The 14,713-nt window shown below is 47.2% G+C and overlaps 1 protein-coding gene across 2 annotated transcripts in view; it reads left to right on the top strand.

The window, feature by feature from the left end:
* SMIM24 (small integral membrane protein 24) overlaps window positions 1-12,617 on the top strand; it is a 77,276-nt gene extending 64,659 nt beyond the window's left edge. For both annotated transcript variants that reach the window (XM_069649457.1, XM_069649456.1), the window contains exon 5: window positions 10,822-12,617. In XM_069649457.1, the coding sequence (XP_069505558.1) occupies window positions 10,822-10,891 (70 nt within the window). In that variant the 3' untranslated portion in view covers window positions 10,892-12,617. The remainder of the gene's footprint in view (window positions 1-10,821) is intronic.
* The last annotated feature ends 2,096 nt before the right edge of the window (window positions 12,618-14,713 follow it).

Below are 14,713 nucleotides of genomic sequence, written 5' to 3' on the forward strand. Positions count from 1 at the left end.
TGCTCAGAACCTCACGCTGCACAGAACTAGATTTTACACCAGGAGACAAGTTGCTTCGGAGTCCATCAACGCCGTAGGAGTTGTACTCAGGGAATTGGCCATTCCGTGCACTTCTGCTGCTACCGATGAAGATGGAATGTAAGATATGTTGGTGACTAATTACAGAGACCTCCAATCCCATGAAAAATTCTTCAATTCCAAAAACACTACACTTAAAGCTGTCGTGATTTCCCAAGCAGCCGAAGATACAGGTGTAAGGTGCCGACATACAGAGAAGAGTGAGCTGGCTGAAGTTAAGGCCTATGGAAACATAGCAACTACACTGACAGCAAGGGCCAAAGATGGCTGCACCAAATGCCACAGGTGTGGTGGTACACAACATCTCACCAAAAATCCCGATTGTCCTGCAAAAATCAACAGTGCTCAAGTTGCAAGAAGGTGGGTTCATAGAATATAACGGGGGGCACGCTTCCTTAAGCAAATTGCAATGCTGATTTCCCTCGTTTTATCAATGAGGTTTCATAACATGAGACCCATTTTTTACTTTGAGATGAATGCAGTTAAGTACATTCAATGCACCCCACCAATGAGCTGAACACAGGGAAACACGTGTCTGTGATAACTGAACTACTTTTGGAGAGGTCTGTTTTTGGCCAGACATTAGATGGTGAAGACTGATGATGTGTTAGGGAATATGTGCAGAGCACCGGCCTTGTGACTTAATTCTTTAGTAAAATCCTAGACATAGCAGATAGAAGAGGGGGTGAGTGGCTGCAGATTATCAAGGGACAGGTTAACAGGCCTCGGCACAGCAGAACAAAGAAAGGCCATCAGTGAGATGAAGGCGGTGAAACAACACTTAAGAAAAAATATTAAGCTTTGTCAAACACAGGGGCTCTCCAAAGTATGGGGGCTTTGGTAAGTCAGAAGAAGGAGTTGGACAAAGGGGTGGCATTTTACACAAGGCTTTTATTGAAATAAGAAAAGTACCTTTTTCCCCTATACTGAAAGAGTTGGACCTACCTAACAGAACTCTAACTAGGGTGCAGGTCATCAGGGTGGTTTTTCACAAGTAAAAACTGTCCTCTGTCCAAAAACATACCTACTTCTGACCCTACCACTAATCAAAAAAGGATTCAGAAAACAAAAAGGGGCTCAGGAGAATGGTTCCCTTCTCCTGACCCAGCTGATGCAGCCAGCCTGGGTGACTGATCTTTTTTATAGTCCCTTGTAACAGTTCTGATTGGTCCCTGCAGTTCCTCAAAGGGACTTTGTTGGCCTTTCTCAAGCATCCATTATTCATTGGCTCTTAAAGTCCAAAATGGTTTATTCCCTAACTGTTGTTCACATATTCTCTCTCTCTCCTAGTTTCTTGGTTTTGATTTAACAAACTCTTCCCCCCACCACTATGACAAGGGAGGATTTTCTCATAGCACTTTTGGCTTTTCGTAGAGGTTTCCCACTCACTGTGATGAGGGAGATTACTCCCATAGCTCCCTTGTTATTTCTTATGGTTTTTACAGTTACTGTGATGAGAGGGATTGCTCCCTTAGAACTCTTGGCTTTACTTATGGGTTTCACAACTATTGTGACGAGGGGGATTACTCCCATACCACACTTGGCTTTTCTTAGGACTTTTTAAATCACTGTGATGAGGTTGATTACTCCCAAACCCCTCTTGCCTTTTCTTATGGTTTTCACAATTACTGCGACCAGGGAGAACATTCCCGTAACACTCTTGGATTTTCTTATGATCTTCACAACTACTGTAACAAGGGAGATCACTCCTGTAAACACACTTTACTTCTGTTATGATTCTCACAAACACTGTGATTGGGGAGATTACTGCAGTAACACTCTTGACTTCTGTTATGGTTCTCACAATAACAGTGACAAGGGAGATTACTCCTGTACAATCTTCACTTCTGTTACGGTTCTAAAAATCACTGTGATGAGGGAGATTACTCCCATAGAAATCTTTTCTTCTGTTATGGTTCTCAGAATCACTGTGATGAGGGAGATTATTTCTGTAGCAATATTTGCTTCTGTTATGGTTCTCATAATCACTGTGACGAGGGAGATTACTCCCGTAACACTCTTTACTTTGCCCTAAATCCCTACCGGGTCTCCTGCACACTCCCATTATCTTGAATTTTATGGGGGTGCATCACTGGATTTTCCTGGGGATGTAGGCTGGCTTGTTCGCTATGAACACTCCCAGCGTTTCTCTCTCCGGTTTCTTGTGTAGAGCCTTTGGCATGTCAGTGTCGATGCAGTTAATGGACCACACGGTCCACCTCCCAGAGGTCATGCCACTGTCTAACTTCTTCCAACTTCCAAGTGGGGCGGCTCTCTTTCAGCTCACGGAGCACTACTCTGACTATTCCACATCATCCCCTCAACCTAGGACCAGCTTCTTTCCATGACCTTCTCATTCCCAGGTTACAGCTTCCCCGACTGTGCAGGCTTGATGCAGGATTCTCTCTTTAGAAAGTCCTTCCTTTGTTTTTATCTCCTGTTGCTGGGTCCTCCCCAGAAGAGGATCATAGTCCCTCCTTTGTTACCAAGAGGTATTCTTTATGCCTCCTTGGAGCCAACTCTTTCCAGTACTGGCTATCATCACTGAAGGAGTAGTTGTTATTGCTCTTTCACTCATCTTCTTCTTAGTACCACTGGGTTCCAACCTATTGCCATTCTTCATTTCTCTTTTATTCTTACTCGTCACAGTGGTTTCAAGTCTTGGTTGGGTAAAAGAAGAGATCTTACAATAGCAAAGAGTAGTTTCTTCAGGTTGGACTTCTTTTAACATTGAGGGCCTCAGGGTCTCATAGGAAAGAGGACTAGATACTTCCTCCATGGAACGGGAGTCCCTGTCCCTAAGAGGGGAGTCGCTCCCTAGGAGGTCCCACTTACCGCTACTCCTAGGGGGAATGTGGCGTAGCGGGTTAACCTCCCTAGCCTCACAGGGTAGTGCTCTCCTCTGGGGAGAAGTGATGAGATCCCATGAATAATCACAAGGCCCCAATGCCAAACCTGCCATAACATTCACTCTGTTTGCTTTGTCCCCTTGGGCTGAGAGCAGGCAAAGCAAGGTCGTCAGCTGTTGATGGAGGGCCTTTAACACATGAGTATGACATTCCCACCTGTCGTCCAACACAGTTACCTCAAGGGAAGCAAGCGTGTAATCTGTAAAGATGCTGGTTTGTTTTCAAGTTAAAACATGGTTTTCCAACTTCTCTAAAGAAATAGACTAACAAAGTAAAACCATTTTCTAAAACTGAAAACTACCATTTTACGTAACTTAGAATTAATTTCCTTTTTTGTGGGAATGCAACTTAATGTCAATAAGGAGCATCATTGGTGTTTGAAATACTGACTAAAAGCAGATGAAGCCGCACACAGTAAAGGCACCCCAGGGTGGCCCACATGAGATGCTCTGGGAGTCCTGGCTTTTAGGCTCACATCAGCTTGCATTCTGTTACGTTTAGTCCCATGTTTTCCACTAGCCAAAAAAAACTACAAATACTGCACAAGAATATAGATTGATGTGAGTTAATGATACAGAAGTACTTGCCAAACATTCATCATTTACACGTGAAAACTGCAGATGCAACAGGAACACGTGTGGTGTGAAATGCATTCAGTTGCTAAACGTGCAACCATAGACTTGGGCTCACAGATCTGCTCCCCTGTTTGACCATCTATGTGATCCTGGGCAAATCCCTTTAACTACATGGATTTCTTTTTTTCTTTGGCTGTCAAAATTTGGATCGACTAGAAGTGATTCTGTGAAGTGTGACCTGCACAGCAAAGCCTCACTCATAGACGGTTTGATATGCTACGGTGTTTTCTAAAAGCCTTATAGATGCGTGTCAAGCAATGCGCCCAGTTCCCTGAGGGTTAGGTGCGCTATACAAATCAACAATTCATTTCATTATAATAACATGTATGATGCATGTAGCAGACATAACCTGCCGAATTGTCTGCTACACTGATCATTGCTGCGAATGCAGAGGTTTGCTACCTTCTACACAATAGTCCCCTCCGTCCCCCCATCCAGGGGTGCTGCCTGCTCTCTTGGTGAGGCCACTAATATGGGAGCGTGCGCAGGGAATGCTAATGGTCAGGATTCATTTAAAACCCATTCAGTGCTTTAAGTGACCTTCAAACTTGTGCTGGGGCCCTTAGAGGGTGTGGCATGGCAGGGGGTCATTGCCGCAATTAAGAGGCAACACTTAACTCACCTGAATGCTGCCCATAAGAGCCCCGGGTCGATTTTGCAAAAGGGCCAGGGGACCGTGGACTACCAGGCTGAAGTCAGGCAAAGTAATTGTTGCCTCTTTTAATTGCGGCGCTAACCCTCTGCAGTCTTTTCACTAGATATGCAGGAGATCATCACCCTCTCACCTGGGGTGCGAGGGTGATGATCCCTCCCTCTCTAATGAAAGAGGTGTCTGGCAAGGGGTCGGCACATCACGAAGCAATGCAAAGGCAGGGCTTTTTTGCAAAGCCTGAAGTTCTCATTTACACGCAAACAATTCAGGCTGTAAAAAAAAAAAGTCTTGCCTTTTCTTTGTGTAGCAACCCCCTACAAATTCATCAACCCTGCGTTTCTAAAGAAAGGGGTGTCTGGCAAGGGCACAGTGACATCATGAAAGGTGAGGCTTTTTTTCAAAAGCCCAGAGCTCCCACTTGCAAGCAAGAGCTTCAGGCTTTACAAAAAAGCCTTGGCTTCTAGAAGCCTGCTGGGCTGGAGTTAGCAGAGGACTTTACAGAGCCCCGGCAGGACCCCGTCGGGGACACACGTTTTGGAGCCGGCTGGGGCCGGGCCCCGGCTAGCCCTGGCCCACTTAAAGCACTGAACAAAACCTATTTATCATGTTTTCATTTTGGTGGAGAGCAGATTTAGCTAGAGCATCACCCACGTGCACATGCCTGGGATGCCACTTGCTTTGATGTCACACCCTGTGAGGTTACTTCCGATCACACCACCTCGACCAAAGGTTGTACCATATAGTTCAGCCCTCCCCCAGTAAATGTTAAAGTTGGTCCCCATGTGTCTTTTCATGAGAAAATGTCTGGTTACACAGGGCCCCATGTTGCCAATCCTTACGGCATGCGTGTGTTCAGGGATTCATTCACTTTTCATATGGTCTCGCCTGTACTGTGCTGGTCATTGGGCCTGATTTTCTAAGATCTGGCAAACAACGTCTCAGTGGATCTCGGATCCAGGAGATCCATTTGCACCCTTCAAGGGCTTTTGTTGACAGAGGTGTGATTTGAACTCATGTTGTCAGGACCAAGGATGAGAGACTAACCCCCAAGAATACCTGAACGTCTGGTCAGGATATCTGGGAATATGCCTGCTAGGAAAGTATTCTGCAGGTAAATATTTGATTATAGCTTTGTAGGTTTAAAATCTGTGCGACTATTATTCTTTGCATGCACCATTATAAGGAACGCTCATCCTCTCTTGAGTTATTTTTCAGGTGTGTTAATGATTTATCTCCCCCCTGCCCCCCCACCTGTCGCGGGTTTGATCTCACAGTTAACATTTTCCATTCCCACCTCTGCGCCTATAGATATTTCCGCTGGGGCACAGTCAATATACCCAGAGTCTTGACAAACGTCGCAGGTGGAGCACAGGGCCTTAAGTCACACTGCTAAATGAGCCATGGCTCAGGGTGGGGGGGGGGGGGGGGAGGGGTGGGGTGGAAGTATCAGGGGGGAGTGTGGCCTAATGGTGGGGTCGCCTGCTGGCCCGTTAGGCCATGCCCCCTTGACTAGCCCCGGCTCAATGGGCTATTGGCACCCATGCCAGGCAGCCTTTTGTAGAGACCAGCACCCTCTCCCAATTGGGGAGAGGGTGCTGATCTCTGCATTTATGTTCTATAGGCTTGCCTGGCAGGGGATAGCGCCTCGCCTATTCAGCCTTAATGGTGGCGCTGCCCCTCGCCATCTTGGGGGGGAGGGCAGCATCACCATTAAGGCTGACAGGGTGAGGCTGCTGGAAGCTGAGTCCTTTTCCCCTAAAGACTGAAACTCCCGCTAATGCGAGGGAGCTTCAGGATTTAGAAAAGCAGCCTCAAGTTTCACTCCATAATGGTTGCGCCGGCCCACGGCATCTCTTGCTTGAAGGGATGCCTTGCAGGTTCGGCGCCACCATTATGGATGAAAGGCACCTTTTTCTGAAGCCTGAAGCTCTCGCACACGAGCGAGAGCTTCAGGATTTAGAAAAAAAATTCTAGTCAGGTAGTGGCTGGGGCTGCCAGGGGAGATTAGTGAGCCCCGCCAGGGCCCCGCCTCAGAACAAGATTTCGGAGCCTGCTGGGGCTCAGCCCCCGCTGGCCCCGGCCCACGTAAATCCCTGGTGGAACTTCTCAACCTTCATTTTTTGTTATCCAGTGAAAATCTCGTCAAGGAAAATGACCCACAGGGAGACATTTCCCCAAATATGCACCCTCAGTAAAATCAAACATTTTCCCCAAATATTCTAGAATTGGAGTTTATAATCGTAAATTACACCACTCCTAGAATATTTGGGGAAAGTATTTTAAGGGTCAAGAAAATATATTCACCTCCCTGGTGACATTTTTCAGGTGGCATATTCACATTGAACCCATTTTTTGCTACGGCATGAATGGGAAACGTTTTCTTTTTGTATAGAAAGGATTGTTTTTTCTTTCATTGCGTGGTGGCAGCCGTTCTAATTCTTTCGGAAATGTTTCGCGTGTTTATTGGCGAGGAGTGGTGAAGAAGAAAGGAAATAGCGCCATTTGGTGGCCATTTTGTAGAATCGATCATTTCACTAGTGATTGATATTTCCACTCATTCTAAGCAGTGCTCTCTTGTTGACATCAGTCAGTACCTCCTCCCCAGAGACTCTTTGAACTCCAGAATTCCATATTTACTAGAATAATGACGTTGAATGACATTTTCCTCCATGTCTTTCACTGACTTAGTGAACATGGCATTGTTGTCGGCTTTATGATTATGTTAATACGAAGCATTTGTGAAAACGAATAACTGTATGTTGTTTGTTGCTAATGTGTGTAGTATTGAGTTTCCCTTTGTAGGTTTACAGTATTTCCTGAATATTAAAGTTACTTGCGGCGCTTCCTTTGGTGGGTCGATGGTAGTCTGGGAAAAGGCATTTAGGGAAATGCTGAAGGAACCCGCTGGGCAGGACATAATGGGCAGATTTTGGGGGTTGGTATGGGCCAGTTCGATGACTTGACTTGCAGCTGGGAGATTTGACAAATTTTACTGGTCTAATGTTAGGGAGAATTCTCAAAAATGTGCAGATTCCCTTCTACCTTAGAGACTGCCAGCTCTTTTGCTGGACTTTAGGACTTAGAATTTTTATCCTGGGGAGAGTGAGACCTTTTTCCCACTCACTCATGTATTTTTCATTGATTCAAACACTGTGTTTCTTTTGGTTTTGGAGTCTGACAAACTCCATAGGCATCATCTTTTTACTTTGTGACACACAGCACCTTCAGTGCAGTGACATAGGGAAGTCTTTCAGATTTCCCAAAGGTTTAATCTTCATTAAACTACTGTTTCCAAGAGCAGTAAAGGGAAATTGACTTTACTTACTTTTTGTAACTTTGTAGACCCAGCACACACTATCTTACCATAGGGCACTGGAGGGGTTACTTAGTATCCCCTTTGTCTACTTTCTCATGTAATTATTTTTATGTTAACCTTTCTACAATTAATGGCTGGTGGCACTGGTTTACTTTTTCCTACCATTGTGTGTTTTTACCGCAGGCTGCAATTGCAGCTGCAGTAAAGCATCCATGGGTGCTCATTTTGTCAAAATGGCCCCAGTCTTCTTTTTTCACGATTTCTTGTTGCAAATGTCCTTCTTAAGATTTACTCTGCACGCCAAACCAGGTTTGGTCCCTTTTTTCATGTTGTCTTTGACGGGGTTCACTGGTCAAGCCGGCATCTGGCTCCTGCGTGTTTGGCAAGGCAGGAAGCTAGGGAGTTGCCCAAAACTCCCTGTGCTTAGTCTCCTTGGTTACAGGAATGTACTTAAAGGTGATGGGACAGCTGGCTGTCCTTAGAGGACAGCCGCCATGCTGTGTGAGTGACAGCTAGGCTGGGAATGAATGGGAGAGACTTGAATAAAAGGCGAGTTCTTTTGCAAGGTAGGCAGAGTCGACCACTGGATGAAGGAATCTGAAGAAGAACTTGGAAGAGATGCCTGCTGCAACTCCTGGACCATTGGTTTTCCCGGTGAAGCCCTGCAACGGTGCTGAAACTCCGAATTTGCCTTGACTAAAGAAGACCAGCCAAGGTGGGACCAATCGACCCCAAGATGAACTCAGCTGGAAATCCTCTTGTTGCTGGCTGTACTTCCATTTGCTGCTGCAGGAACCGAGTGCCAGAGAGAGGAACACCAGAATCGAGTGCATCATTTTAAAGTCAGGCCCAAACTCCAGGAAGATCCTCCCGACTCCCTTGAAGCAGGACTAACCAAGCCTGAGCCACCTCAACAGAGTGCTGGACTCCAGAAGCAAGGAAAGCAAGGAAAGCCCACAAGGTATCCAAGAACCGCAGTGGTGCCATTCGTGAGAAGCTGAAACTGCAAAGAGCTGATCTGAACTTTGCCCATCGCTGCCGCCGACCTTCGAATTGTAGTGCAGGAGTTCCCAGAGGACCTCCCTCTTGTCCCGACGACTGAGGCCCAGGAACAAAAGGATATGCATACTACAACAGGAACAGAAGCCTGGTAGAACCAATATCTTCAGACCTAAGGTACTGTAAACTAAGGGGTACTTACCTCTTGTTGTGTAACTTTCTTGCTCTCAGATGAGACTTGAATGTGTTGCCTTTTGCAGAGTTGCTTGCAGCTTTGCCCATCACAATCCTCCCAGCGTGTGACTCAACAGTGATTTCATTTTCTACAAAGCTCTCTAAAACATTGTGCAAGACTTTTTACTTACCTTCAAGAAGTGTCTCAGTTCCCCTAGATTTTGCTCAAGTGACATTGGCTGTCCTGGCTCCCTTAAGACTCTTCAACCCTCTGACTTTCTTTTGATCTGTCCCTCCAAAAAGTCATACATTCTTTACTTGTATAGCTGGGAAAGGGTCAATCTACATTGCATTGGAGGGTTCAAAAGTGCTTACCTGTTTGAGAAACGTGTAAACCATTGTTTACTTCCCTAGCCTTTTCCTTTTGACACCAAACTCAGTATTGCTCTAAAAGTACCAGTGATATATCAATGTCCACAGTGTCCTAGTTATTGAAGTCACCTCAGGGTGTAGGAAGTGTCTGTGTGCCATCCCAAATGGGTATCTACTGATTTATTGAAACTAAGGGAGTGTATCTTGAATTATATTTAAGTGTTACATATTTGCTTCCTTCTAAAGAAGGCTTACTGAACTGACTTAAATTAATAAATACTTGTTTAATCAAGAAACCTTGAGTGTAAGTGTTATTTGGATACTTGTCATTGTGAAACTTTATGTTGCAACCCTACAGCTCACATTGACCCCTTGTGAGATAAGCCTGGCTGCTCAGTCACTCTACCAACGTGTGTAGTAAAGGCCTATACCAAAGGTTGGGTTAACTATTGCCAAGAGGACAAGGCTGGTGCAGTCTCCCACAGGGTACTGCATAAATCTCGCCTAACATCTAATTAAGCAATAGGCCCCTCACTGAGGGTCTGGGGGGGCAGTACTGCTTCAGGTAATGCCAATGGCATTACCTGAAGCAGTAATGCCCCCTCAGCGAGGATATTATTGCTATTAGTAACCAGGCCCATAAGACCAGAGTACTAATAGTGTATTTTTTGAGTTGCTAGATGCAGCAGCGTCTAGCAACTGAAAAAAGAAAGACAATAAATGGCTGCCACGGAACAGGGAGAAGGGACTATGCATAGTCCGTTCTCCCTTTCCATGGCGGCCATTGAAAAACTAAGAATAAAGTAAACAAAAAAGATGACCACCATGGAGCAGGGAGAAGGAATGTAGTCCCTTAGCCCTTTCCATGGCGGCCATTGAAAAAAAAAAAGTTTACAAAAAAGATGGCCCGTATTTTAGTACATTGATAACAGAAGGCGGCTGTAATTAAGGCAGTTCAGATTCCCTTGTAGTGTAAAATGAGGCCACGTGGAGACGTTAGAGCTAATGAGGAGACGCAGTGGCTTCATGGCCTGCTGCCGAGATAATCCAGGAGATCCCAGGCCCAAATCACAGTGTGGCTGACTCAGCCTTTCATCCTTTCATCCTACAGTGTTCATTAAAGCGAATGGCAATAAAAAGGGTGATACTATTTAAGCACTGATCGCAAACAACATTTATGCATCGTTTTACCTCAATGCTCATTACTAATTTCATGTTGGACGTTCCTGTTCATTACCTCCACGTCCCTTGTCCCAGTACTTACCTCTAAGGCAAATCTGATGGTTGCCAATTCAGACATTGCACACGCAAACTCTTGTAGCAGAGCCTCAGAGGTAAGTACGGGGACGAGGAAGAGTAGAACCAGGCGTAATGCAGATTACCGATAATTAATCATGATATGATATGGCATTTATAACACCCCTGTACACAAGTATTTCTAGGCGCCATGGCATTTACTAACTAGTGACCATAAAATGTGGCATCTCCTGGGGTTCCTCACTATCGAATCTCATCTTTGATATCCAAGATCGCCCTCTAGTGGCCTTCACTGAATCCCATGGACTCCGGCCTTGTCACAGCGCTGGTTACAGATACACCCTTGATGAACAACCGTCATTATTATTGTCATGGATACCTGCCATCATCTGATGTTTCCTGTCTCTCTCCTTTTCTGTTTCCCCCCAGGCCTGATGAAGAAAAGCTCAAAAATGTTCCGGAGCAGAAACCCAAAGACGAAAAAATCACTGCCATGTAATCTCTCCCCGCCACCAAGAACCTACAGGAAGTCTGCCACCAGTGACCGCTGACATCTAACAGCGACCTCTGGACATGGCCTTATTATTGCCTTGCACTTTTGTTTTTTGCTGTCGTTTAATCTATTTCTGAGCTTCTGCTGTTCCAGTGCCTTGGTTTGTGTATGCATCAAGCTTTGTGGAAGAAATGCCAGCGCTCTTGGCCACCAGGGGTATGTCGGCCATCCTCAGTGTTGCACCCCAGTGGGCCATCAGCCCCAGACAGCTCCACAAACTCTGTCCCAACTTCTCAGCTGGTGGTTTGGCCCTTTGCGGCGTGCAGCGACCGTGTGCTAAAGTATGCCCCATCTGATGGCTGCCAAATCAGACATTGAAGAAAGAAAGAGAACTCTCTATCACTTGCACACCATTTGTAGCTTGAGTGTTATTTGATATATAGAATAGGTTGAAAGAATTGCTTAGAGATTTTAAGGTGCAGGGGAGAAGACGTGCAACCCTGGCATATGGGCTGTATAATGTGATCAGACATTGTACATGCAAACTTTCGTGGCCATGGGGCGAACAGCTCTCTCTCACACAGCATTGCAATTATGCTTCAGTTTATAGCAAACGCTTTCAAGCTGCAACCTTTTCTCCTTGTAACATTCTGGCCATGTGCCCAATCCCAGGAGGTTTAATGCTTCTTATCAGAAGTCACGCAGGACCTCTGATCTACTTGACGCACCCCACCATAATGATGGGACTTCATGCATGCGCCTGGCCACTAATGGGCGAGCAAGAGCTTGGGCCAGAAGAACATGTAAAGAAGAGTTTAAAAAAAATAACAAGGTCAGGTGTCCTGGGAGCAAGGGTTAATCAACAGCTTGCAGGTAGGGAAAAGACCTCAGGTCCGGTTGCAGCCAGGTCTTTTATCAGTGCTTAAAGGAGGTTGTGAGTTGGCCATCAGGGTTGAGAACTCGGGACATGGGTGGGATGGGCAAAGGGTACGACCTTCTAGGAAAATTGGGAGACATCCCGATAGGCAAATGCCTTTGACTGACCACCAGAAAGGCATTTAAATGTCAGACGAGACCAGCTTATCAGCCAGTCAGAATGAGATTTCTATGTTATCTGTGGTTTCCTTCTTGTTGATTTGGCAGGCGGTGAGGGGCAGGCTTTGAGTTTTTCCCAAATGTCGGCCAATTTGGACCAGTTTGATTTCTTGGAAAAGTGTGCAGCCGGTAGTTTTGAACAATGTTACTGACCAAATGTGATTTAAATGTTCTAAGAGACACACATATTTTCCCCAAAAGGCAGTACTCTAACAGCCGGTCATGAAAAGTCACAAGCCCTTTGCGGGTTGGCTCCTATTTTTGTGCCTTGCACTATATTGTCCCAGACCAACTCTGTCAAGGGAGAGTCTATTGAAGGGACTAAAAAAAATGGCCACCTGCACAAGTTCCTTCAACCATTAAACCATGTATCTATTTATTTAGTTGCTCGTTCGTTCCTCCATTCGCTGTTCCGCAGGGTGTTCTGTAGCCAGATTATTTCTTTAAGTGCAGCCGCTTGTGGAGAAACGCCTGGTGTAGGACTTCTAGAACACTCCTATTTAAGAGATGAGGGACTCCTGGCACATTCTTTTTCTGAAAACACTTGCTTTTGTGTTGTTATCCGACTGATTTTTCCTGTTCATCATTTGACACATATGGGTCTCATCTTTGTTACAGAATAAAATCATTGTGTGAAGCGGCTGTTATTAACTGTTTCAGAGATGCTATCCCCAAAAATTGGAAGGGGGGGGGTTTGCACAGCTATCTTCTATAATTTTAATTATTGACGATCTATTCAAACACGTCTGGTGCTGAGGGCCAGCCCGTGGCGAGGTCAAATTGTTACAGTGAAAAAATGAATACCAAATCACATTAGATCCTAAACAGTTTATTAAAACATTTATCGCCACTTTACAAATTATATTTGACAAACATAATTCATGTTTAGTCGCGAAACAACATCTACTGCCAACTTTTCTTATGAAGAACGCAGAGTCATCAATAAAACAGCTCTTCTTAAGAAAAAAGGACACATCAATAGCAGTGGTAAATCTTCTCTCCCTTCTCATGTTTTGATGAACTGTTAATGATCAAACGTGATTTGGTATTTTGCATTAATAATAATTTAAAACAGTTAGGGGCTGATTCATGGAACAAACGTGCGCCGAAAATCTACGCGCAAGCAGGCGCAAGCAGGCGCAAGCGGAAAAAAACAGGCGCACGCGCAAGTGTGCGATTCATGGAAGTCCCTGCGCGTGTACACCCCGGGATGTGCGCCAAACCCGTGCATGGCGCACAAGTCACTGCAACATTCCGAAAGGCGTGCGCGACGCGCACAGTGAAAGCGCACAACCTCGGAGCATACACCAGAAAGTGGGCGGGACACGGGGCATAACGCGCGGAATGGGGAACAACTCGCGAAAATAAGGGCGTAACTGGGGATGTACTGCAGGGAAGCAGACGGAACGCCCAAACGCACTCGAACCACACGTATTCATGGAATCGAATAGGGCAAAGCCACGCACAGCCAAAGACACGCACAAGCCGAAACACGTCCGCCACGCGAAGGCAGGCGGTAGCGTCCCTGCGCATTACAAAAGTGGCAACATACAGCAATTGGGCCTGTGCGAGCGGGCTACGTGTATTTCAGGGGTTCGCGTGAAGTTTCTCACGCGATCGGGCCTGGGGGAGCGGGCTGTATTACAGGGGTGCGCGGGAAGTTCCACACGCGATATCATCAGGGTACATGTATTTCAGGGTGCGGGGGAAGTATCCCACGCAACATCAGCAGGGTACGTGTATTCCAGGGGTGCGCGGGAAGTTCCACACGCAATTCCATCAGGGTACGTGTATTACAGGGGTGCGCGGGAAGTTCCACACGCGATATCATCAGGGTAAGTGTATTTCGGGGTGCGGGGGAAGTATCCCACGCAACATCAGCCGGGTATGTGTATTCCAGGGGTGCGCGGGAAGTTCCACACGCAATTCCATCAGGGTACGTGTATGACAGGGGTGTTCGGGGAGCAGCACTTGAATTGCACGTGTGGGTCCTCCCAGGTGTTCCCTCTACACCCTCCACGGCCCCTGCAGGTGGCTCACACCACAGGGGCCTACCCAGCACATGTCATGCAGGCACCCCATCCACCATGGCCATGCCCACCAGCCAACCCACATGTCAACTTGCACTACTGCCCACCAACGCATGTACCCCTGCACCCCCAGCCACCAGGGGCACCCTCCACCATGCCCCCACCCATGTCTCCCACCAACCCCCAGCAGTGCAGGGGCACCCTCCACCAGGCCCCCACCCATGTCTCCCATCACCCCCACCCCCCAGCACTGTGGGGCACCTGCCAGCAGGCCCCACCCATGTCTCCCACCACCCCCACCCCCCAGCCACCAGGGGCAGCCTCCACCAGGCCCCCACTCATGTCTCCCATCACCCCCACCCCCCAGCACTGTGGGGCACCTGCCAGCAGGCCCCACACATGTATCCCACCACCCCCACCCCCCAGCCACCAGGGGCAGCCTCCACCAGGCCCCCACCCATGTCTCCCACCACCCCCACCCCCCAGCAGTGCAGGGGCAGCCTCCACCAGGCCCCCACTCATGTCCAACTCATGTCTCCCATCACCCCCACCCCCAGCAGTGCAGGGGCAGCCTCCAACATGCCCCCACTCATGTCTCCCATCACCCCCACCCCCCAGCCACCAGGGGCAGCCTCCACCAGGCCCCCACCCATGTCTCCCACCACCCCCACCCCCCAGCAGTGCAGGGGCACCCTCCACCAGG

Source organism: Ambystoma mexicanum, chromosome 1p (genome assembly GCF_040938575.1).
Source record: "Ambystoma mexicanum isolate Mex_15411 chromosome 1p, UKY_AmexF1_1, whole genome shotgun sequence".
NCBI classification, from domain to species: Eukaryota; Metazoa; Chordata; class Amphibia; order Caudata; family Ambystomatidae; genus Ambystoma; species Ambystoma mexicanum.